General features: G+C 41.4%; 1 protein-coding gene across 8 annotated transcripts in view; it reads right to left on the bottom strand.

Annotated features, from left to right (window-relative positions):
- The window catches only part of ITGB4 (integrin subunit beta 4), an 81439-nt gene extending 55358 nt beyond the window's left edge, over positions 1-26081 (bottom strand). For 5 of the 8 annotated variants that reach the window (XM_088133346.1, XM_088133351.1, XM_088133352.1 and 2 more), the window contains exons 1-3: positions 25429-25586; positions 1342-1512; positions 51-133 (exon numbers count right to left, since the gene is read on the bottom strand). In XM_088133346.1, the coding sequence (XP_087989472.1) occupies positions 51-133; positions 1342-1444 (186 nt within the window). In that variant the 5' untranslated portion in view covers positions 1445-1512; positions 25429-25586. Of the gene's footprint in view, positions 1-50; positions 134-1341; positions 1513-25303; positions 25587-25744; positions 25775-25993 lie in introns of those variants that run through there. The other 3 variants (XM_088133349.1, XM_088133348.1, XM_088133347.1) reach the window with 3 other exon arrangements.
- Between the last annotated feature and the right edge of the window lie 229 nt (positions 26082-26310).

Raw genomic sequence — 26310 nt, 5'->3', positions numbered from 1 at the left:
GAATGGACAGGGACCATGGCCAAAACTCAGTATTTGTGAAAAGCATCTACCTCATCCATGCAAAAAGTACAGTTGCTGCTCACTCGGATGCATTCGGTGCAGCTGTTTGCTCTAGAAGCCACACAGTGGTTAACTAGAAAACAAGAAAAACAGGTTAGAACAAAATGGTCTAGAAATAGACAAAATTCTAAAGTGTGGTCATACTGTAATCCCCTTTCAAACCTGTGGTGTGGCTGTCAAAATTTTTTATAAAGATCTGACACGGTTCCCAGGAGCTCTCAAATTTTTCAGAAGGTGACCATAATCTCATAATATTGTGTGTCAGTGCAGGTGACAGTGATGATGAAGATGGTCATCATCATAATCATTGCTGAATTTCCAGATGTGAAATTCATAAAATTTCATTGTGCAAACACTGATATTTCATACACTTTTGATATGAGGTTTCAGCCATTTGTTTTCTTTTTAACATTTAATGTCAAATGATAATGCTTTAATCCTTATTTAATTTTGAAATTCTATGACCCCCCATTTGGAGTGCCATTGATTTTATGATGCCTGCAGGAGCATGCTTCCAAACTGCAAACAGTCTGGGTTGGGAAGAATCATAATTCATTCATTGTTACATTAATTTATTTCTGGTTTCTCCATATTAAAAGAACATTGCTTCATTGCAAATGCTCTAACAGACTTTGAAGGAACATATTGAAAAGGTACTTGTTTATTTTGTTCAATATATCTCTTCTCAAGAGTTCATTGCAAGAACAATTTAAGGGTAATAGAAATAACATTCAGGAATCATGTAACCTGTGGAATTCCGTGTATTTAGTATTACAGTTACCGATCTCAAGAACAGGTATATCAAAACTGTATGCAATAGCAAAATGACATATTAAACTACTATTCTGGAAGGATCATGTTAAGATGACACAATTTCGAGATGTTAGTTTGGCCTGCACCATTCACATATTTAGGTTGTCACCCTTTTGGCAGTGTGCCAGATACAATCACAAAATGGCAAAGCAATTCAGTGGTTCTTAAACCGTTTGACTCAATTACTCCTTTTCCCAGTCTCGAATAATGTCATTACCTCCATGAAAAAACAGATTCTGTTGTCTTACACAAGCATCTTGGCAGCAACAAAACTGGATCCTCGACTCACAAACAAGCAATTTCATATTGCTCCATTACCCCCAGGACATGCCCAAATTACCTCCTTGGAGGTAATTGTCCCCAGTCTAAGAACCACTGGCATAGACTATCTTATTTGAAAACAATGGAATATTTAGCAAAGTTTAGGGAGGAAAGGAAAGAGAAATCTACAATACACTTTGAACTTACTTTTCTTTCCTTGGCCTAAACTAAAAAGCAGTGATAACAGAAGTAGCTGGAACCACGATCTTCCTAATAGCTTGTCCATTCTTCCTGAAGTACAGTAGGCCATGGAGTCAGCAGTGGTTCAGCCTAGTTGTCTGATAATTCTTCAGTTCCTTTAATGCAGCCTTCTGTAATCTGAAAGGTGTAATTCCAACATATTTGGAAGCCATCAGGTTATGGATGGTTTATATAGAACAATCACAGATTTCTTACCACTGATAAACGGCGGGGTTTGGAATACAAAATCTCTGCTGCAGACATAAGAGACCTCAGAATGACCTGAGATATTCAGCAATACCATGTGGCTGAAGTAACATCAAATTCCTGAACAACCATGAAACAGTAACCAGAAATGCCTGCATGGTTGATATATACACTTAAAAATTAAGTTTGTCTCTATCAAATCTGAATTATTATGCTTGAAAAGGACAATGGGTATTTATTTCTATTTATAAGGGGATGTGACAAGTTTTGAACCCCCAAATCATAATCTTTGGAAATCTTACTTAGCTTCTGAGATTTCTCCAGGCTTTGCCTTCACACTTTCCAAGCACTCTTCACAGGCATAAAGAACTAGAAATTTGCTTGGGTGAGAGAAAGGGATGGGTAGAGAGGGACATAGATTCCATGTTCACTATAAATTAGCCTGCATGGAGCAATACAGCATCAATTCATATGATCTTCTGAAACTCAAGGGAGGTAACTGAATTAGAGCATCCACACAACACTGAATGAGGGATGGCCGGGATATCTTGTACAGAAAGGCATAGACCTCATACTCATGCAAGATGAAGAGTCCCCATTGCTCACATTATGTTGTAACAGTGAACTTGCAACTAGTTTTATATATCCCTTGGCCAGTAGTTTTATGTGTAAATAAGGAAATCCATTTCAAGAAATTACTATGCATCACTGCCTTGTGCTGAAGGTACGATCTATGTTCTCAGAGGAGGTTCATGGCTGGTCCCACCTTCCAGTTCTGGGTTCCTGTCTTAATAGCATAGTGGGATCATAAGCTAAAGGAATCCAGATGCAAAATTGCCAGCGCTCCAGCATTAGAAGTTGGAAAGGAATGGAGGTATATCTCCATGGCAAACACAGAAGCAAAAAAACACCACTAGGGCATGGTATGGACCTAAGAATGTAGGATGAGGCTCATGGTCACTGGCCAGCAAACAAGCACTGACTGGCTGATAATTCTCTGTGCTCTTTTGGCTATAAAGAGTAAGCACTGATTGGCAGGTAGTTCTCTGTAAACTCTATAGACTTGCAAACATGTAAACATACCCATGCTCAGGGTGCTTGATGTTCAATAGATCTGAAAAGAGTCAAAATAACCCATGTTGATCCTGAGTTCATTTAAGCAACTGTTTCCCAGCCTTGGGAAATTCCAGGTGTGTGGACTTCAATTTCCAGAACTTTTATCAATGGCCATGCTGGTTGGGTAATTCCAGGTGTTGATGTTTATACATTAAGAGGGCACTCAGGATGGGAAACACTAATTTAAATTGTACTTAGTGATGAAAAGTCCTGATAAGTGCAACATGTAAACATTCCGTAGAAGAAAGGTAATATCTTTAAGTACTGACATCTTTTGAAGATATCTTAACATTCACTGTCTCTTAATTATTATGGCTGCTACTCAATTGCGCCTTTTTAGCTGAATCACTGCTTGTTTTATTATTTTATGTATGGTTTTTTTTTTAGATTTACACTTCGAGCCTTTTTTTTTTTTTTTTTTTTGGTAAACCAACCCCAGAAAGATAATTGGCTTTTTGAAATCTCTGATGTTTTCTGCATGAATTCCAGATAAAAATGATGGAATCACTCTAATATTAAATGCACCATAATAATCAAATCACTCCTCACTGTGCCAACAAGTGACAGCTTTTGATAACAAAACAACTGTAATAGTGCCACTGATAATACCAAGAGTTCATTGGCTACTAGACAACCCTGTGACCCATTGGGTTATCCTCTGAGACAAAGGTAGTGTAGTCTGATGTGACCAGAATGAACATTACATTTTAGGCTGACCATATTTTTTTTACCCCAATGCTGGACAGTCCTGTGATCATCTAAGAAGAGTATATATCATAAATAGAAAAATAACTGTAGTGGCAAACAAACTTCAATAATAAGTCAATATTTACTTACCTAAACAGATAAACAGAATGACCATGAGCGGGCAGAAAGCAGTGGGAGTGGAAGTGACTCCTGCCGGCTTCCCCATTGACTTTGCTTGTGGGAAGTTGGCAGGGAGCGTCAGAAATCATGATCACAGGACCACAGGGATGCTGCATCAGCCACAAGTTTGTGAATAAAACTGGTCTGAACATCGTGGAAATTTCAATTCCACAGGAGTAATGGGTCCTGGATTTTTATGCATTCTTTAAGTTAGGGGATTTTAGGTACCTTGATTCAAAAATTGTTGTGGTGTGATGCACTGTCTGGGCTAACGTGAGGGTACAAACAGACAGATAAGCGCAATGAGAGTTTTAGTAGTGTATAGATAGATGTTTGAGAGAGAACAAATTCTGTGTTTGGTTCTGGAATTCTCAGATTATGATTCTCAAACTCTACTCCAAATGGAACATTGAAGAAATACTTTGCTTTTATTTCAGAATGTTTTGTGAATACTCCCTATATTCATGCTCACTTTCCCCATTGTTATCACACCCACAAACAGAGAATGGGTAAGTCTGTTTGTATGACTGACATAGCTCAAAGTCTCTGCTTCAGAGGAGATCTACAAACAAGGCTATGGGTTCTTTGCTTTTTTCCTACATGGCTGTTGGCACTTCTGTATGGATGTGTGAATGTGCCAGTTTATATTACCCTGAGATCATGGAAAGCTTTTGCTGTATTGCATCAGTAATGCCTGAGATTAGAAAAGGGATGGGTGTTTCAGGATTCCTCACAAAACACCCCTCAAATATAAAACTAGCATATCAGAAAAAGGGTTCAACTGAATTCATATACCTAACATACTGCATTTCTCTGGGCAAAGACATAATGTATGAGATAATGTTAAAACATAACAATCCTCCACTTGAATTTGGAAGCTCAGTTTCCAAAAAGCTCTTGCCTTATTAATTGTTTTCCACTGGCCCTGAGTCCTTATCTCCACTGGGTGCTTTAAACAAACTTCTGTTTCAGTTTAGTAGAGTAAGTTAGTAAATTTATTGCAGATGATTCGCAAGAGGCACTGGATTATCAGGACAGGATTAGGATATTTTGCATATCATACTGTCCTGGAGCAGTTACAAACCTTATCTTGACTTCAGTAATATAGTTTAGAAACTTCAGTGAAGAGAAAGAAACCTAACTTGATCAAATTAAAAGCAGATCTGAAGATATAATGTCAACAGAGAAAACTAATCACAATGCCAAGGAAAAAAGGAAATTCCTGAGCATAAAACTATGAAACTTCTGTTAGGTGCCCACACATCTGATGTGTGGGTGATCTGCCGCAAGGCAGATCTCTATCACACACACCAGGAGTTCAAAGTGTGCATCCCTCTGCATATAGGACTCACTGCCAAGATAAGCACCTCTTTTTCCTGAGTTTAGGACTTACTAGGCTAATGAAAATCTGAGAAGAAAAACAAGATATGTTTTCAAACAAACCCCTCCTATCGGCTATTTCCTATTGTGCTAACAATTTCCAGCAGAGCTTCAGCTGTTAAAGAATTCTGGGTGGGGCTGTGGAAAATGCCCAGCCTCCATAGGAAGCTCTAGTCTGGGGGAAGGGGGGTCTGCAAACTTGCAAGCTCACATCCTCCCGGTGCCTGCCTAGACAGACAGACAGACAGACAGACAGACAGACAGATAGATAGATAGGGGAATATACAGGGGGGAAAAGGTGATACCTTAACAATTGCAACCTTTGCAGCCAGCTTTACCCTTCAGTTGAAGAGTATGTAAAGATGGCATATATATATATATATATATATATATATATATATATATATAGTATGTATGTATGCATGTATATTTACTTACATAGTCTTCAAGTGAAGGGTAAAGCTGGCTGCAAAGGTTGCAATTGTTAAGGTATTACCTTTTTTCCCCCTGTTTTGGATGTGCCGTAGCAAAGTTTATTTGCTTCCTAGATATACATGCTGATGAAAGCTGATAAATGACTGCCAGTATAAACAAAGAAGAAGTGGAAGATTTGTTTATGGAATTGCTACCTGGAATGCTAAACTGTTTTTCAATTGGGGCATTGTTCTCACCCTAAGAAGACAGCTGTTTGGATAGAGAATTTCAGTACAGGGAAGTGCTCTTAAGGAAGCCCTGACAGGCGTGGCATTCACATCCACGCCCACTCCGAGGCCATCTTTTGGCTTCCGATCTGAAATGCAACACATTCTAGTGATAATACCCCGAGGCTGTGATCCAGAACCCATAATTTATAAACCACAGTAGCTGGATTCATATAACCGTAGACCACAAAGAGGGACTCACTAGGTCTCTGCTGCAAACCTAACACTACCAGATAACAGCAGACAGCTACACAAATCTCAACCTCGTGTCATCGAGCGGTCATCCAGATTTTTGCACCCAAGGTCTGATAGCCCGAACAAATAGGCAAACCAAATTCTAGTTTAAGCTCTTATGCAAACACAGCTGATATTTTAAACATGTATTTTTAGGTTCATATCCTGCCTGTCCTCCATCCGCTCAAAGGGGCATACCCAGTACCTCTCCAGCTGTTTCGACCAACAAGTCTTGGGCTGTTTTACTGAGAGCGGGCTGGCCCTTGGTCATCCAGCTGGTTTGCATGGCTGAAGGTGACCCTGGTCTCCATTGTTTTAGTGCAGTACTTTGGCCACTGTACCACATTAGCTGTCTTTCCACATGAACATTTGGAAAGTATTTCAGCAAGAGGGAGAAAAGTGCTTCAAAGAAAAAAGCACCTTGTGGAAAGCAAAGTGGGGATGTGACACTGCCGGATTCATCCATACATAGGCTTAGTTTAATGGGGAAAATGTACATACATTGTGCTAGAGATTGAATAGAGCAAACACATTGTCCACATAAACGCCCACATATATGTCTGCCCTGTCTCCTCTAGTTTCACACACTGCATTAAACCACAATATTAACAACTGTGCTTGTAGAATAAACAACAATAGCTAAGACTTAAATGTATTCTTAAGTTATAAATGAAGATTTACAAAGCAAAGCGGCTGAGACCACACATTAGACTTGGCCAAAATCAGGTCTGTCTGGTTTTTGTTTAGTATGATGCCTGAATAAATCTTGAATCTATCTGAGTTGGAATTTGAAACCAGATAATTCCCTGGAGTCAAACACATCGTTCCCGGCAATTAATATTTTCCAGAACTCATTTTAACATATTAAACATTTATGAAGCGTACTGTAAAACTGGGCTGCAAAATGAATGCGTTCTGTGCAACGTGAGAACATTTGAAATAAAGCCCATAAAGCTGGTATGATTGTAGGGAATGACTATGGTGGTGCTACGTGGGTTGGTTCTGTATGGTTGGGGAACACAGTAGATGCTTTTAGCCACCCTGCTAGCCATAGAAAGAGATGGTTGCCCCACTCCTAGCCCCAGGATCACTGGACAGCCTTTGTGCAGCTGGAAGCCGAGCCAGCACAGTGTTTAAAGTGTTGGACAAGCCACCTTCAGCCCTAAAAACGCACCAGGTGACTTTGGCTACTCTCTTGGCCCATCCTCCCTCAGTCATAGGATAGTCGTTGTGGAGATAATAGGAAGGGAAATCCCCATTAAGTCACCTGGAGAGAGAAATCAGTATATTTAGGTGACCTAGCTAGGGAGATGCCTAGATGGCCTGTGGCATGTAAGGGTCCTACAGTCACTTTATGATGCTCATTATTATTGCTGGCATTATTGTATTATTAAAACAAATACTAGATTTCTATCTTCACTGACTTTGGTAATGATGTTTTTGTCTGAGCTGTGCTGCATTCAGTAGAAGAGAATAAAAGAGAATTTGTGTAGCTCAGGGCTGAACTGTGGAGTCCTTGGGGTTCTCTGAGCTTGGTTGTTTTCTTGCAGACATTTTGTTATCCAGCTAGGTAACATCTTCAGTGCTAGAAGGGAGTGGGGTTTGCTCTCTGTTTATATACAGTAGCCTGCCCTGTCAGTGTTGGGGGGGGGGGTAGTTCCTTGATTTGGCTGTTGTTTACTACTTGATTGTTTGCCTGGTGCTAATCCTGATGTTAATCCCTGCTTATCTGGGTGTTGATTGCTGGCAAGGAGGTGTTCTGATCTTTTGGTTTCCTTTTTTAGCTTTTTATGTGCTGCATTCATAGAGATTCAAAATACCTGTGCCAGGTAAGCATATACTTTTAATATGCAAGAGAATGACTCCTACACTTTAAAAGAGAGAGCCAGATCAACATGGGGGCTCTCAAATTCTGGGAATGTGATGAACCCTTCCCACCTAGCCCTCATAAGCTACAGCTGCAGCGGGCTGCATAATTACTGATTGTGGACGGAGATAAATAAGATTAACTCTTCATGCAAGAGCCATCAGCTGGAAGAGTCTTATGACTATTTCCAGATAGTGAATTATTCTGATGTGTCAGTACAGTGCAGAAATCTTTGTGGCTGCAGCTGAGTATAAATGTGTGCTATTGGCATACAGTATGCGTGTTATTTTAACTCTATAGCCAAGTCTTTGGTTAGCTAGCATGGTTCTCTTGCATCCCTAGAGAGATGAAAATACGAAGATAATCTATGGTTTAATCGCACATCAACAGAAGAATGAATCAGGTCTCTGCCACTGAAATTGGTAAAACCAAAAACTCTTAATCTTGTCTGGATCGTTCCCTTTTTTCTGCAGAGGTGGGGAGTGTGTGAAAAAGGAAAGTGCAATTAGAATTTCTGCACTTTGGCAAGACTGTTCTATAACTAAAACAGTCTACATATTTTATATACAGTAGCATAGCTGTGTAATAACAGACCACTTTCTGCGTCCAATTTATTCCCTGCCTTTTCTTGAGGAGCTGTCAGCCCTTTGAGGTAGGCCAGGCCAGGAAACAGACACGACAGACAAGAAATATTCGAACTCATCTCTATTGATATAGGCTATAATAACAGAATCTTGAAAGCCTGCAATGGTTTGTGGGAATGACCTTGGGAGATGGGGCCCAGAGACGCTGCCTAGGGAAGGGTCAGATAAGAGACAGCGTAGCCTGCAGCTGGATAGAGGGTGGGGCAAGAGGCTCAGAAGAGACCCTCCCTAATTTTTCAGGGTGTAAAGGAAACAGGGAGATTTGTACTTTCAGACTTGCAAGATTCTGTTAATGTAGCCTTACAATAAGATAGAATCAGCTCATCTGGTCATGTTTCCTTTCTGGTCTACCTAGTAAGGTTGACAAAGCCTGACAGCGTTTTCCCTTCTTGCCCTCTTATACCAAAGAGAGTCAAAGCAGAGCAACCTTGAGTTTCTTTCTCACGCTCTCCTGTTTTCTCAGGCTAAGCTCATGTTTTCCTAACAGTTAGTGGATGTTTTCCTCCAGGCCATCTCCGTACTCCTCTGCAAGTGCTCAAAACAAATTCCAGGGGGATCTCCATGAAGTAGGCTGGGCTGAGAGTGTGTGACTGGCCCAAAGTCACCCAGTGAGTTTCATGGTTTGGGGTAAATTTAGAATTGGAACTCCCCGTCCAGTCCTACACCGCATCGTAGGCTCTCTACTTTGCATTCCACTGCCGTCAAGATAATTGTTTACCCTTCTGTAATAGAACGTTATTGATGGTGACATTATCCATTGCCACCCCCTCCCTTCTCAGTTCTCACAAGGCCTGCATTTTGTCACTTGGGGTTTGCTCTTTGTTTCCTCTGGTTCCTGGGAAGGGGGAATCAGCATTTTCAACCAACTTCTTTCTACCATGACTCTCCTACTGTAATATGCTTACCTAATTTCACTTTCTCTTTGCCTGGAATATTATATATAATTATATGAATGATTATTTGTAAGGTTGATATAGGGCGAGAAGGATCCGTTGGCTGTTCTTGAAACACTTTCTCTGTCTGTAGTTATTTCTCTGCCAACATGTATCCGGCAGAATCCCTTCCACTGCCTAGATTCTGTCATCACTCCCAAGGATTTATGTGACCAAACCGTTGCCTTAGATGTAATGGTTTCAGAGAGAAAATGTTAAGTAAGCAATCTGGAAAGAGCAGGGCTCCATCTTGCCCCATCTGGCAGCAGTGTTCTTTCATGGTTTTTCAGTTCCTGCCTACTTCATTTTTCAAAAGGAGATGTCAAGAATTGAATTTGGGAAAGGGGAAAGGAAGCCAGTTACCATTATAGCTAATGGGCAAGCCTGAATGGAAGCTAGGGAAATCTTGGGATTCACCTAATGCATAATTTTTACATTAGTGGGGTTACAATAGAAATGTATTTCCCTCAGAGATCAGCTGTTGACTGGCTACCCTCTCCTACAATTCCACCAAGAAATCTCTGAATACTTCCCATATTTATTTTCTATTTTAGCTTTTATCTCGCCTTTCCTGTGGGAGCTCAAGGCAGCTTCATTTCATCCCACAAGCATAGGCATCTGAGTCGGGGGGAAGCAGAGGGTGGGTGGATGGAAATAATAAAACATGTGCTGTGACATTGTGCCTCACCCTCTAACCTTCTGTACTTCTGCTGGCACATAAGGGGCAGAATTTGCATTGTGATGTTGCAGCAATGCAATGTTTGGATGAAATAATTGATTGCTGTGGATGTTCCTGACCTCCCCAACAACCCTGGGAGGTAGGGTGGGCTTAAGTTATTCAGTTAGCTTTTTGGTTAAATGGAGACCTGAACCTGGGTCTTCCTGGTCCCGGGCCAGAGCCTTAATCATCATACCTCTCTGGCTACCTTAACGTCCAATGAAATGGCTAGCCAGCTGAGAGATGAGCCAAGATTGCTGCATTACTAGGATTCAGCTGCAAGATACTTCATGTTGCAGCTGAATGTGAAAGGATCCTTCAGAACATAGTGACAGGGCCTCCTCTCAGGGCTGAGCAGCAGCCATCTGAGGTGGATGAGGAACAATTTAGAAGCAACCAGCCAGGGGCAAATCCAGAGCAGTATCATGGGGCAAATCCAGAGCAAGCAATCATCATGGACATAGAAACCCTCCAGATTTCAGGAAGATCTTGTTGCTGAACAACAATCTTACTGCTTAAGAGGACAGGAAGTCCTCTATTCTTCTCCACAGCCTTCAGTGGTTAGCGTGGGCTGGTGGAATCATGGCTGAGGGTACCTGACACCCGCAGTTCGGTGGCTGAGCATGTGGAACAGCTCTACTAAGAATGCCAGGAATTATTGACAGCTCTTGGGAGAGGATTTTGGATCTCTTACCTATGCCAGACATTACTTGATTTCTTTTTCTTCCTTCTTTTAAGGCCATGTGCATTGCATGCAGTTTTGCTAGAGCAATCAGTCTAGATAGCTGGGCTACAGCATCCATAAGCTTATGCCTCTGATCATGTTGGCTGGGGTGGATGGGAGCCGAAAATATCTAGAGGGCAGTTGTGTTTTAACCAAAGGCTTCTGAAGATAATGGCTTTAAAGTCCATTCTTCCAGTTTGTGAGGTAGCCCCCCAAAATTGCTTGCTCTGTCCCAGTAGCCAATAGCAGTGAGGCCAGTGAGTGATGCAGCAATTGGTGGCCCTGTCTCTCTTCCCATTAGAGTTCCCACTCCTACCTGCCAGATGGGAAAAACAACCATCAATCGCTTCTTTAACTGTGATGGAATTGAGTCTGGCAACGGAGCCTATGAATCAGAAACCTGGCATTCTTCCTCCACCAGAAAGTATTCAAGCCATGCCAACATCTTAACAATCATACTGAAAATAAATGAATGCCCTGTGCCACCTTTCAAGTTATCCATGAGAGAGGCTGCTGGTACGGAATAGCTCTGTAATGGTGGGCTAGTTCTGAATGTGTGTTCAGGAAACAGTGGGCATGTGTCCCCAAAACCCTTCCCGTCAGCTTGATATGTTGGTTGGTGGCAAGGTGGAGGGGTGCAGGAGGAACTCAGGGAGAGTTATCAGCTGGGCAACATCCTGCTTTACCCCACACCCAGGCACTCTTTCTTGTCAGATTGCTATGAAAATCACCAACAAGATTATTACTATACAAAGATCTACAGTATGTCCATTGCCACACTCAAGAGGAGCAGTGGTGGAAAGGGATCTTCCTGGTGACCTTGCTGTTGATTGTTCATAGCAGTCTTGCTGCTGCTCCTCCTCCTCCATTCCTGTTCTTAAGAGAGGAGTAGCACTGTTTCACAAGAGCACCGAACCCATGTGAACCCAGGTTAATAAGGAGCCCACAAAAGACCTGAGCTGTGCTTCAGAAAGAACTAGCTAGCCAGGCATTGCCAGGCAACTGATTCTGGAAAATGGATGTCATGTCAGTCCAGCAGCACAAAAACTGAGCTAGTCCCAGTCCCTGATTGTGGCATCATCATGCTCACTGCCAACACATCAGAAATTGTCTGCGGAGCAATGCTTGTGTTGGGAGAAGATGGAAACACCACTTTAACATACTTGGATTGGCTGACTACGAAATTAGGTAGCCTCAGCTATCAGCTGAAATGCTGACAGTGTCCTGAGGACATGATCTTAAAGAATGATTAATAAGGCACCTTTGAGCCAAGCTTAGGAAGAGCCCTTAATTCAGTATAAAAAGAAGTATAACCCAAGTTAGCTTGGATGAATCTTCCTACTGCTGGAGAAGAAGGGCATTCAGAGTAAGGACTTGTTTGCAGGACACGCCGTGGGGGAAAAGGAAAATAACAACATAAATGGCATGTGTAGGAGGAGATTGTGTGAGGCTTACAGCATTCTAACCAAACACACGTACATACACATTCAAGGCAATTTCTGAGTCTGGGTAGATATTTATACTTTATCTTAAAAGAATGCAGTACAATTTAGGAAGTACAGTTATTATAGGCAAGAGAAGAGAAGGAGTCTTCCTTGACTATTTAACACTTTGGACTTCTGCCACATTGTGCAAATAATTTGTTTTAAGTGGAGAGATCAGCAATACTGAATAAATGTTGATGCTGATACAGGACAGAACTGTTGCAAACTTCAGTGTCTGTGGCAACAATCTCTTATTCCCAAATGTACATTCTTCAGATAATGACTTCCTGGACAGTAAGCTTACCTTGAGGATAATACCTAAATTTCTAGGGCATTTGTTGCATGCTTTTCCAGCATTGTAAACATTAGTAACAGTCTTGGTTTCTGCACTTCTCCAAAATCTACCCCTAAAAGGGCATATGAACAAGCATCGCTTCTCAGTAGCAAGAATAGCTGCAAAACTGGCTCCTGAATCCAAGAGGATTGTTCTTCAGTCATCCTACAGAATTGTTTGGGTATAGTTCATCAATATTTAATTCAGTGTCCTCCAGATAGGTTGGCCCTGGAATGTTCTGTATTCCCTGCAACTATGGCAACACAATAAATTGTCACCCCAGCTCATCTAGAGGGCACCCTAGTGTGTCCTCTTCTGTGGTGCTAGTCATGCAACTCACTTATGTGTGATGGTCACTTGATACGAGAGCAGCAGATCGTGCAACTCAAGTCCAGACACATCCACAGATGTACTTTTCTCAGAGATATGAAAGCAGCACAAAAGAATGATCAGGGCTTGTGGCGTTATATGACAAGCCTCTAGTTTTGGTATGACACCACAGAGCTCCCTAAAGCATCTGGGAAATTGATCACATGCTGAAGGCCTGAATAGATCCATTCAACTTTTATTTCAACAAGAGCCTCTCCCACAAAATCCCATTCATACAAAAGGAGAACCTGTGAAAACAGAATCTGCCTTTATAATTCCATCAAGAGTGGTTAGGAAGGTGGGTTTAGTCCCTAGATAATTTCTAAATTGTTAGCTAAATCCAGTACGTTGAACATACAGCACTGTCCTTGACTGGGCAAAACAACCATAAGTCTACCTGAAGAGGCTGGCTTTCACTTCTTCCCCACTTTCTATAAAAGTGGAAATAAGTGTTGGAAGGGGGTACAAAAATGAGAAGAAAGAAGAGTCTGTTTATGAACATAAAACCAAACAGAAGGACCAAACCATCTCTCTCCAACCAGCCTTTCCCAATAAACTCCTTTTTATATCTAGTGATTTGGCTTCCTTAACTGAAGGAGGATCTCTGGATCCTCCACAGCTGGACTGACTAGGGAGAGTCAAGAGGTTCAGCCTGACTGATGGCGGTCCATAGGAATGATCTTTCACTGGGGAATGCTTGGAAGAAGAGGCCTGCCAGGGAAGCTTTTTAACTTATCACTCTCCAAACCTGGTTTGTAGCAACACGTATCTCCATATTCTGCCTTCCTACGGTCTGTGGAGAGCCATATATTGTAGGTTTTTATCATGTTTCCGTTGCCTGTCTGCACTTGCATGGTACTTTCCAGATGTTCTGATTTTGACCCAAGAGAACAAAGCCTGAGGGGGGATCAGTGGGCAGAAAGAGACACCCAAAAGGCAACATGTGTGGCCTCCAACTGCGGACAAAACAGTTCAAGAAGCCAGTGGTACAGCTGCAGCTTGAGAGTGCCAATGCACACAGTCTCAGGGCTTTCCCCACTTATACCTGAGCATGAGACAAAATGCCCTGGCAACTTTTTTCTTCTGCGATGGATGTCCCTGCATGACATTGTCTGCACCTCATCCCCAATCCATACCTGCAGCACCAACAAGTGGTCCTTAACTGTCCTGATATTAAATTTTCCCCTCAAGCTGACAACAGCCTGCAGCACTTTCAAGGCGAGTCCCAGCTGATGCGCTTTGCTATTGGCATCAAGCCCTCCCCCTCCTGCCCCTGGACCCATATGCCACACAGGGCCATTGGGTTTGGCATATGTCTTTCAAACCGGATGCTTCTGCCGCACCCCCACTTCCTCAGCTGGAGAATCACCTGTCCAAGAGGCTTGAGGAGCTTCTGTTTTGACAGATGGCTAAACCCACGGGTCTGATCATCTGTCCAAACAATCCATCAGTCCCAGCACTCCTTGCTAGCTGGTGACATTCAGAAAGAGGGACAGCAGCAAAGCCAGAAGGCTTTGCCTAACACACCCTGCATAGCTGAAATCAAGATGTCACCACCCAGTGGCAGACCAGAACAAGCACTAAAGAGGCATGATAGGAACTGGCAGTAGAGGGAGCAAATGCTATGCCAGGATACCCTTCTGCTGCCTCAAGACTGGGTGGAGATCACTTTAGCTGAGCTGTACAGAATTCCCTCAGTTCCAGATACACCCTGCAGGTACGGTATGTATAACATGGAATAGAGATTTGTGTCTCAGATCACTGCAAAGCACACACCCTTCAACTATGTGAACAGTGCTGCTGAGGGAGCAACTACATGGGTAATTTTTTAGGAATATAATTTAGATACAAAACACTAGCAATTGCATGGCATAGTGCCGGTCTTTGTTCTGATGCTTATTAGTCCAGAGAGTGAGAGAGGAATGCTTTCGTGACAGATAGCTCAGCCCAGATTTTGTAATACTAAATCACTTAATCAGAACTGTAATGGAAGAAGTAATCAAAGGCCATAAATTAGGGAAACTTCAATGTACACAAAAGCCACTTCAGATAGTTCAAGAATGAACTCAGCCATCTTGTTACAAATGATACAGGTAGCTAGAAGTTCAGATTATCTGTAAGTCTCCAAATAGAAGGGAAGGAAAGAATATCTTGAATTTAGTATCTGCCAACATTTTTGAACTTGTTATTGGAAATTGCTCAACAGTAGCACAAGTACATACCCTGACAACCAAAACAGGTATTAACTTTTGCTTTGCATTCGTTTTAACAATTCAATGCTATCCTTGCAAATGCTGCGTCTTTAGAATCTTGATATTCCTACTTAATATTCCAAGAAGATGGAAAACATGAAAAAGAGCAAATGCCTTTACTTAATCTGAAGATAATGCTTGCAATAGACACTTGCAGATTTTTTTGTCTGTCTGTCTGTTTGTTTGTTTTTAATATAGTGGCTTGTACTTTAAACCCTGTTGAAAATGTAGCTTGAAGAAAACAACACTATGGCTTTCCATAGGCTAGTTATTAAATAACCACACTCAATTTGAGCCTTGAATTGTCCTTATTATCTTTTATACTGTATATCTCCAGAACAACATCAGGAACCTTTGATACCAGTTCTGGCTTCATTTGATGGCTGTTTAGTTCATGTTGAAGAAGTCTAGTTCCAAAATCAATGCATATGGTATATGGTAGTTGGCAGCGCCATCTCAAGAATTTATGGCACCCCGAGGGCACATTGACTGATGGCGCCATCTCCCATCAATCAGTCAATCAGTCAATCAGTCAATCAGTCAATCAGTCAATCAGTCAGTCAATCAAAAATTGCTATGCTTCAATGCAAAAACACAGTACTTAAAATCCTGTATGAACAATATGAAAGGTTGATTGTTTAAAGGTAGATTAAATGTAAACAATGTTTCTTGTGGGCTTTGTTTTCGGAAGGAGGGGCGGCATTGGCACTCCCTATGTTTTGGCGCTCTAACTGGTGCCTACTCAGCCTTGGTCTAAAGCCAGCCTTGGTAGTAGAGAAATTACATTATCTTCATGACATCCTTCCAAATATCTGCGGTTATACAGCTGGGGCTAATCTGCGCAAGTGCCGCAACTTTCATTCATGCGATCCTAACCCATTGTGGTGATATTTTTCTCTCAGTATACAATTATGTATATTTCTATCTTGCAGTATGACACCTTGAGGGAAGTGCCCATAGGTGACTGCCACGCAGGGATTTGGCACTGCTCTTGGATCAGCACTCCACGCTCCTGTGACCCCACTGCTCACTGTCAGCAGACTGAGCTCTAGCTCCTCAGCTCAGCACAAATCACACTCTTTCGACTTGGCTGGCGCTCCACACTGCTTGGTCGTGGGCCATTTTCCCACTAATAGGAATGATCTCTGCCAATTCCTGCCTCTCAAGGGGTTGCTTGCTTTCTTGTTCGTCTGCCATAGCACCACAATGTTTTCACACCACACTTCAGTCAAGCAAAGAGGCGGATTCGCAGCTAGTGACATTTTTTTTCTCCCATGAAAATAAAGGCATTGAAGGAAGAAAGGGGAGGACAGGCGCTAGCTAGATGCTGAATTTTGCACTTCCCGCTATGTGTGTAGCAGGAGTGCTGGTCAGTATATGTTTTGCCTTCACTTCTGAGGCAGGGGAATGCCATACATAGGAAGAAAAAGTTGTGATCATCCTCTATTCCTTCTCCTTCAATGATGCTGGAAATTAGTCACATGTTCACAGTGGAGGAGGCTAATTTTCAGTATGTACTCAGAGCTGGACTAATGCGCTGAGCTGAAAAAACCCAGATGACCTCTAGATGACAGCCAAGAGCTAGAGCTTTAGGTAGCATCTTGCTGGTTAGCCTCCAGATGTTTTGCAGATTGACTGAGTAGCCCTAATCTAGCTGTGTGAAAAACGTGCCCCCTCTCCACTCTTACAGGAGGGCATGCAGTTAACTGGACTTTTTTTTAAAGGAACCTAATAAAACGGCTCATGTGATTTTCCTCACAACTTCAGTACTGGACCTGTAGCACAGGCTTGCTGTAAAGGAAAAGAATAAAACCATTTATGGCCTGCATAACATTTCCTTTTTCTATCGCACTGATATCACTGATCATGGTTCTGTGGCATGTGATCAAAGTATAAACCCAGTGGATAATTATACTCTATTCATTAACACATTCCAGTGCACAGCCACTGAATGTGAAAAAATACCAGCAACCAGCACCCCAAAGAGAGAGGGTCTACGACTGGTTACCCAAGAACATACAACGCTACTTTCAAGCCTCGACTAGTGAAGTAAGTCATCTAGAAAAAAGCTACACTAAATATTTCACAAGTCATTAAGTGATGCTAATTAGAAGCAATTTTATAGGTGTGTCTGCATAGGTGAGATTTCTGTAGGTAAGGAGGGAGGTGAAAGTTCGATATGATCCAAAGCCAGCTCTTTGATGCACTTAAAATGGGCAGAGCAATATATTTTGTAAGCGTTAGTTATAATTTTGTATAGTTATTGTATTGTTTGGTCCTGGTCAAAGAAGTTCTTCCCCCCTTTGGAAGTGAAAGGATATATGTTTCAATATATATGTTTGGGAGTAGATGTAATGATAGGTTTCTGTCTATAAATATTGGGCCAAAACATGATACTCTCATATGAACATTCTTAACCAACAGCCTGTAAAACATCTTATAGTATATATAGTATACTGTTGGAATAAAGATTGTATAGGCAGTAGTAAATAGGCAGTAGTAAATAGGCAGTAGTAATGCAATTGTATAAAAGCTGGCTTCTCCATTAGAAACAATAGAGGCATCACGTACCGTACCCATGTAAAGGAAGACATGTATCTTATGCATATCCATGTAAAGGAAAACATATATCTTATGCATAGAAAAACATAGCTGTTTTAGCTCCACATAAAGAGACTGTTTATTTTATTCTGTTTAGCTGTAAATAAGGAGGCATCTGCTTTCATTCTAAGATAAGGAAACCTTTGTTTGTAATAAGCTAGCACATTCCATTCCATTGATAATGATTGGCTACATTTCTAAACTTCAGAACCCTATAAAAAGGGAAACAGAGAAGTGCGCGCAGACGCCCACCCAAAGCAACTGGATAACCTTGGGTAAATAAACATATTTTTGATTCTCCACTGATCTTCTGCTGTGCTTCGTTTCTGGCTTGGAATGAACCAAGAGAAGGTGCTTTAAGCCTTCTGACAATATACACCAGTGTGATGTGTATGGCATGGTAATGAGGGATGCAGCCCAATTGAACGTAACTGGCTGCAGATATTTTCTTTTTCTGTAATTAGGGAAACAGAACCAGAATCTGGAATATAGTGCAAACACAAAACATCCCAAGTCAAGTGCTGGAAAGTATCTTCCAGTCAGCATGGATGACAGGTAGGCCACTTGTGGCCTCCTAATACTGTTGAACCACAACTTCCAACATCTGTCACCATTGGCCACTTATCTAGGCCTGTTAGGAGTTCACATTCATCCACATCTGGAGGACTGCAAGTTCCCTGAGTTTCCACCATGAGCACACTGCAGGTTCCCACCATCACCACATTTTCAGTTCCCAGAGCATTTTCAGCAGATTTTCAGCAGCAAAACTACTAGTTTGGAGTGAAGCATCATCAGAGACTAAAATAATACAAAATACAAATCCAGTCTGAAAAAGGTTGCCAGCCTCTGCTTTAGATTGACCTATCATCTAACATAAGGTTGGATACCCACGGGCCACATGCAGCCCTCTGGTCACATTCTTCTGACCCTGTGAGTTCCTAAATTCATGCTTCCATAACCTGATGATAAGTTGACTATTTCTGTTTGTATAATTTTTTGTTTTCTTTTTAGCAATGTTAAAGACTTGCATTAAACACCTCTAAATTTTACAAACTGATCTTCCTCCCACCAAGTCCAGACTACCTGAGAGAATATCTCCCACCCATCCACTGAGATCAGCTGAGAAGGTTTGCCTCCAAGGTTCTTGTCTTCTTTGTAGCCATCACAGTTCAGCTGAGTTAGGGAGTCCAAAATGAGTTAAAAAAAAAAAAGTTTCCAAAACATACTACTTTTAGAACAACCTTTTACTTATAGCTTTAATTGATTTTGAAAGGTATAAGTTAAACAAAGAAGTTAAATAAAGGCTGAAAAATTCCCATTTTGTCCCATTTTGATGACATCCCTTGGTTGCTGTCATGCCCCTGCAACCCTCTGAGATCAAAAATATATTTTTAAAAATATATTTGCAACTCCCCCCGATGCATTTTTTTCTCCACACTAAGTCTCCCATAAAATAAGGCAGCTTTGGAAGCTATGCTATATCATTCTCAAGGTGAAAAATGTCCATGTGAAGGTATCTGAGATGCCATCAGATAAACAGACATATTGTGAAATTAAATATTAATGCCTATTTCTCTATAACTTGTGACACAACCCAAATCTGAAAAACCTGGACCAGAAAAACAAAAACAAATAAAGCAAAAAAGAAGACAACATGTAAGGAATTATGTGCCTTCTCCAATTTCCCTTCCCTCATTTGCATGCTTGTGAGGGGGATTCTTTGTTAATTTCCCCATCTTGCCTGTTTAGGCTTTTGTACTCTGACAGCCGTCCCAACTTGTGTGTTTCTGCAAAATGAACTCTTCAATGTGCTGTGCAAGAATCAGTCAGCTCTACAACAAGGGAGTGACACAACAGCTCTTTTGTTACACCCAAATCCCAGAAGCTATGAAAGGACTCAGTGTCAGCCCACTTTCTCTCCCTCCCTGTCTGTCTTTGGGCCTATTCTTTCTCTTTGGTGGCTTTGCTAGGCTGTTGGACAATAGGAGTTTTGCACACATCCCTCCTAAAAGTCATGTCCTCAAGGCTACATTGCTACTGGCTTCATCCTGAGGAGCTTAAGAGTGTCATAGAGTTTATGGAATATCAGATCTCCCCATGGCCAGTACAGTTAGCACCCAGATGATTTGCCCCTTGTTTCTGGGGTCTGATAGAAAGAGAACCCCTTCTTCTTTTTCTTCTGATTATCAATTCCTGGCAATCCTGAAACTTCACAAAAGGAAGGCAGTCTCTAATATCTAAGTCAGTGGTAGGCCATCTTCTGATGACAGAGGTGGGAGATGTTACAAAGTATAGGTGGGCATACTATTTCATATTTGGGCAGCATGATGGCATTTTCTGAGTTTTCCTCTTTGGGGAAAGCTCTTTTTAATTGTGGTAAGCCTGTTTTAGGGCTTGCGCCTTTTTGCTGTTTGTTTCCTGCCTGAAAATGGTAGAAACCTCACCACTGATTTTTGGTGAGGTGCTCAGGACAAAAAGCATTCAAAAGGTTCGCTGTAGTCCTGGGATTGCAGATTGCCCACTCCTGATCTAAACAGACAGTAAAACTACAGATCTAAAAACACAAGGTTTCCCTCCTCTGGGTTTGAACAGTAATGTAAGCTTTTACCCACTAATGTACCTATCAGACTATTCACTTTTAGGGTAAGCAATGATATGCAAAGTGCAGAAAAGGGATAATAAGTAATCAGCAAAATAAATTTAAAATGTGAAATAAGAGGAAAGTAAAAGAAATGCAGTAATTTAGTATACACCACTACAATTCACTATCCCTCTCCATACCTTTCTATCCTTACTACCATCCTTGCTTCCAAGGTTCCCTTTTATTTCTTATGTTTCTCATCTCTCCTTTTTTGCAGATCCCATCAACTCCCTGCAACCATTTCTTTCCTGGTCTTCGCCTCCCTTTCAACCCATTCTTTCTTCCTTTGTATATTTGCTTTGTGATTTGAACCTCATTCATTTGCTCTATATAACCAAGCCACCTTGTTGTATTTCTTTCATTTTTGTATTTAATCCACATTCATTCTTCATCTATTTATTCTTGGCCCTCTCTCTTCCTGTTGTACCGCACAGAAGTCCCCCATTCCCACTGCATTCATTGTATTTTTATGTTTCTCCTGCCACATCCAATTCTCACTTCCAAAACAAAATGGGCAGAAACACATTCTTAGACACACCATTTTTGCTTCTTGTGACATAAACATTCATTCCTCGAAACAGACCACCTGTTTACTGGTGAAGACTTTCATGGCTGGTATTTGTTGGACAATGTTGGGCTTCAGGGTTTAGTGACCGTGGTCTAGAAAACAGATCCTGATGTTTCGCCAGCAACCATGGCTGGCATCTTGATAATCTTTAAATTACTCCATCCATTAGCTCATCTTTAGTATTCTACCAGGATACAAATGCATCTTCCTGCTATATTTTTTGCCATTTATATATTGCTTATAGTCATTCACTCAACTGTCCCTGCCAAAAGCAACTACCTTGATCTTTACTACATTAATTTTCAGAATATATTATTGATTGTGTCCTATCGTCTAACGTTTGCTGCAAATCATTTGGGTTCTTAGCCAATAACATGGCACCGTCTGCATACTAAAGTGCATGCCCGTTCATGTCCCAACCACCATACCTTTAATGACTTTGCAACCATACCTTTTGCAACTACCCATAAGTACATTAAGCAAACAAGGGGATATCGCCCATTTGTCTTATTCCCTGCTCAGTGTTAAACCATTTCCTAAGCATTATTCCCATGCTTTACTTCCATCATATACCACTCTTATGGGAGAACAATGACAATGTCTATGAGAAGACAGGAAATTGAGTTGAGTGTAGTTGTTCGACATTTATCCACCAAATACTGTCCTTGCCAAAGGGTGGGCTGTTTTCAGGCATAGGGCAGATATCTCCTCCCTATTTTGTCACATTCTTAAACCTTCTGCTTAAACCCAATCAACTTCAGTATCCAGTATATAGAAAGACGTAGAGTCCTTGTATGCTCCTCTACAAATTTCTCTTTGAGAGAGAGAGCAAAAAAAAAAAAAAAAAAAAAGGAGATGGTGCCACACCCATGGCAACATTTGAAGTCATTTCAACCCTTGCATCAAATGCTTTGCCAGATGGAAAATGTAAGAAAAACGTTCAGCACTTGAGGCAGAAGACAATAGGAGAGTTACCTTAAAAGAGGAAGTACAGGGGAGGGAGGGAGAAAGAGAGGAGAAAAAAAGAAAGAAAATGTTATAACGACCTAGAGGAGGCTTTGCCGCTAAAAAGAGAAAATTGAAAGAGGAGAGAGAATCCACTTGAAAGACACAAAAGGAGGATTCTGATGTACAGAGACAATATTGCAAACAGCATAAAAACAGAAGCAGGGGCGGAGACAAAAGCATAGGATGCAACCTAGCATTGTGCCATCTTTTGAAAAATAAAATCTGCTCTTGGAACACCAAAGGAACTGTGAGTTTCTACATAGTAGGCATGCACAAGCGTTTGCTATGACTTCAGGACACAAGCAGAGTGAGCCTGCATGAGACCACTGAGAGCACAGGTTATGAGTAAGCTGCAATTCAGTTGGTTGTTTGGCAGGAGAATGGAAATGAGTATGCCACCCAGATCAGCAGCCATATAAATTCAATCAATCAATCAATCAATCAATCAATCAATCCCAAGGAAATTATTTCCAGAGAAAGATATCTGTGCAAGGACTTTATACAAACGTTCTTCTACAACCACAGTGGCCTTACTGTATCAAAGTCCTATCACAAGATGACCCTGCACAGTATAAAGCTGAAGCAAGAGGCAGTGGTCTATGAAGTGTGCAATTCTCTACTAGTACCCATGAGCAGACTAAAACAGAACGTTTTAATAGTTAAAAGCAACATCAATCCATCAAATCATAATTATAAAAATAGAAACAATAACAAGTCTTAAAACCACCAGAAAACCAACAATGCTTAGAAACAATAAATATATTAAATGATAAATACATAGGAAGGAAGAGTAATATAATAGGTGATCTAAAAGGCAGGCAACCTTGAGTAGCTTGCAAATGCCTGGGTGAACAGGCCTGTCCTCAACTGTCAATTTGAAGATAGCGTGGGGTTGCCACTGGGAAGGCCCGGCTCCAGGTCACTGCACTGAAGACCAAATCCATTGGTGGGACCACAAATAAACCTCCTCCAGCTGCTCTTATGGCATGAATTGGGTGATAGTAGGGAAGACAATCTTACCCATGCTTGAGATAAATTTCCCTCTTCCATTTCTTTATGCAAAGAATATGCCAAAGATTCTATGAGATACTGCATGTATCATTCTGAGCTGTTGCAGACCTCCTTTCATCAAATTCCTGTTGCCACTCTGTCCTTTTTCAGAATATTACTTCACTTAGATAACTGCTTTTGACAGATTCCAACAAGCTTGGGGCATGAATGGGCACTGCAGTACCATATATGCCCAAAATAGGTGGGTAGAGGATATGCATAAATTAATCTATACAAGGTGAAACACTGGCCGAAGTAGATATCTCTTTTGTCTACAGAGCCCTAAAACTGACTACAATCACTCAAACATTTCAGCTCATTCTATCCGTGTTGCCTTGTATCCTTCCCAAAGGAAAGCAAAGCAGATATTTATCTGGCTGATGCCTTGCTTTGCATTACCAGTTCACAAAACAGTCCCTCAGGTAGTCTTTCCATCTGACAACTCTCTTTTTCCTTCCTTCCAGCTAATGAATATGCTTTCATGACTAGCCTTCTAATCATAAATAAAGCCAAAGATTACAGATTTTCTAGGGAAAAAAAAACATGGGCGCATCTTTTGTTAAGGACATGCCAACTTTGCAGCTTAGCTTGATCTAGTATTTAATGTACAGAGGGAAATGCTGGGAGTCAGGCTTGCATACAAAGTAGGTATCAATTAGAGACACGGGGCAACTCTTTTTCCTTTGTTGCATTCCTCTGTTGTCAGTACATCACAGATAATACATTAAGTATGGCTGTTGTAAAAGAAAAGAAAAGACGTTATGCCCTGAACATATAAAAGGCAAACATCTCTTTTCTTTATTAGAAACATCATACTGGTTTATCTTGTATTGCTAAAATGGAAAGGAGTCACCTATCTATTTGGGCCCTGGTATCACTAAGGCGTCTTTCTGTGGCTGAGATGCTCCCTCCCTCCCTCCCTCCCAAATTGCCAAAATCTCATGAGATTTTTTACCATTTTTATATGGGGGAGAACCCAGGAACACTTCTTGGAGATCTGATAGGTGACCGGTTGCTGTGGATGATGTATTTCCAACCATTTATAGAGATATAATCTATTGGCACTGTAGATAATACATTGGTTGTTTTTCCATTAAAGAAAAATCAAAGTCTAATACTGCAAACAAGAACCTATGTTTGGAGCTAGCCGAATCTTGCCTGCCCTCTGCTGAAATCCAAAATGTCTCTCTAACCTGAAAGTGAGTTGTCTTAGTGGTAAGGAGAAATGCACCGTGCACATGTTCTGAACTTCACTTTTTAGTCCTCAGAGACACATGTCACAGCTGAGCCCAAGAACCGAGTAGAGGTTTTGGAACTGATCTTTAGTGACTTCACTGTTTCTGTGTATGCAAACCACCCTCATATCTGAGTACTTCACCTATAATCTCACTTTTATTTGTTGTTCTGCCAGACCTGCTCCTTTATCTCCTTTAGACTACTTTTCACATTCAGACAATCCATCTAAATCTATCTGAAATCTCACACAGCTTCCTCATTCTCACACCTTTCCTAAACACATAAACATCTGAACTCAGGACAAGTATATTATTCTCAATTAAGCAACAATCAGGTTAGAATGTGGTTTAAGAGAAATAAAACGGTACATGAATCTGTGCCCAGAGGCTTAAACATTGACAACACATTAGAAATCCCCAGTCTCCACCTGCTAGTTGTTAGGAGAGTGACCACAACTCACCCCCCCTTCACATGCTTCTCTACTTTTAACAAATTTACAAATGGCATGGTGGATAGAAATGAATTAAGGAAAATTGTTCCTCACTGTATTGCCATGCCAGGATCAGGCTTACTGCACAGTGTCTGCCTGCCATGAAGTTGTTAAAAGCACAGGAATATTGTGGGGGGAAAAACATCACCATTCTCACTCAGGAAAAGTCCACCTTCCTCTGGTTGAGAAGAAGGCAATCTTATTGTTGATAGCCATTTTCCTTGTAATTTTCTGAAGTACATCGTTCGTGTGCACACAGAGAGAAAGATAAACTGCATGGGTATGTGGGTGCAAAGGAATTATAGGAATAGCATGGTGAATTCAAATAAAAAGGAGTATCCAGCAAGAGAGCGAGGGGAAAAAAGTGCCCTGTTCTGCTGCATCAAACTGGCTGATCAAGAACTTGTGCCAAGTTCAAACCATGCAAAGACGAGGGAACAGAAATTACATTCTAACTTTAAAGTAGAAGAGAACACAGAACTACCTTAATCGTTCTGCCTGCTTACCTGCACAAGAAGCCCCGTGCTTCATTTCACTTCTCCCTCTGATTAATCATTAGGTTTAAAAAAATTAACATTTTTTTTTTTAAAAGTGCAGGGGCTGAGAACAAAAATTAATTTGTGCCACAAACCTCGTTCATGCTGGGTCCATTTCAAAGTCCAAATCCTGTGCAACAATCCAAAGAACAGTCACCCACACGTCAAGCCAAGGACTTCCTCCAGTGGCGGGGGGGTGGGTGTGTGTGGAGGAGAGAGAGAAATTTCACTGCTGCATTGTCATTTCCAAATGTGGGGTTGGCTTATCCTGACTCCCCCTCTCTCTTCCTCTCCTCCCCCCTTCGCATACTTCAGTTTTATTTCAGATGCAAGGTTGAAATCCTCAGGAAGGAAGGAAGGGAGGAAGGAAGGAAGGGAGGGAGGAAAAAAGAGTTCATCAATCAGACCTACCTCTGCAGGCCTCCTCGTTCCTTCTGATCCAGGGTTGCCCCACACCTTCCCACCCCCCCTCCCACTTTTTGCCGCTGCAGCCGCTATTTTCTAGAGCTCCCCGTGGCTTGCTTTTCTTTTCCCCGGGGTAAATGGAGGAGTTGCTAGCAGCAGTGCCAATAGCTGTTAGGCAAGTAAAGTCGGAAAGAGACAGTTTTCTTTTTATCTCAGGTGTGTTTAGGTGTGTTGTATGCATGGAGGGGTGGTTACCTGTGACTCAGATCTGTCTGGCATTCCTGCGCATTATGCACACCTGCATGGGCAAGAACAGCCCGGGCAGCCAAATCTCTTCCCCATTTCTTCCCAATACTTTTTTTTCTAACGCTCCCACCCACAGGAAAAGGGTGGATGCTAAACACTGAGACATAGCCCAACCCAACTCTACTTGTGCAACAGAAAGGTTTGCTTGATAGCAAAGAAATGAAAACAAATCTCTTTGCTTTTAAGGTGCCCCAGGACAAATTCTTCTAGTTCCTTGATATTTCATCGGTGTTCTGTTGCTGAAAGAAAGATTGCTGGGTGGCTTT

Source organism: Python bivittatus, unplaced genomic scaffold (genome assembly GCF_059951505.1).
Source record: "Python bivittatus isolate LINGU-HERP-01145 unplaced genomic scaffold, Pbiv_v1 ctg000080_np1212, whole genome shotgun sequence".
NCBI lineage: Eukaryota > Metazoa > Chordata > Lepidosauria > Squamata > Pythonidae > Python > Python bivittatus.
This window is presented reverse-complemented; position numbering and strand designations above follow the sequence as displayed.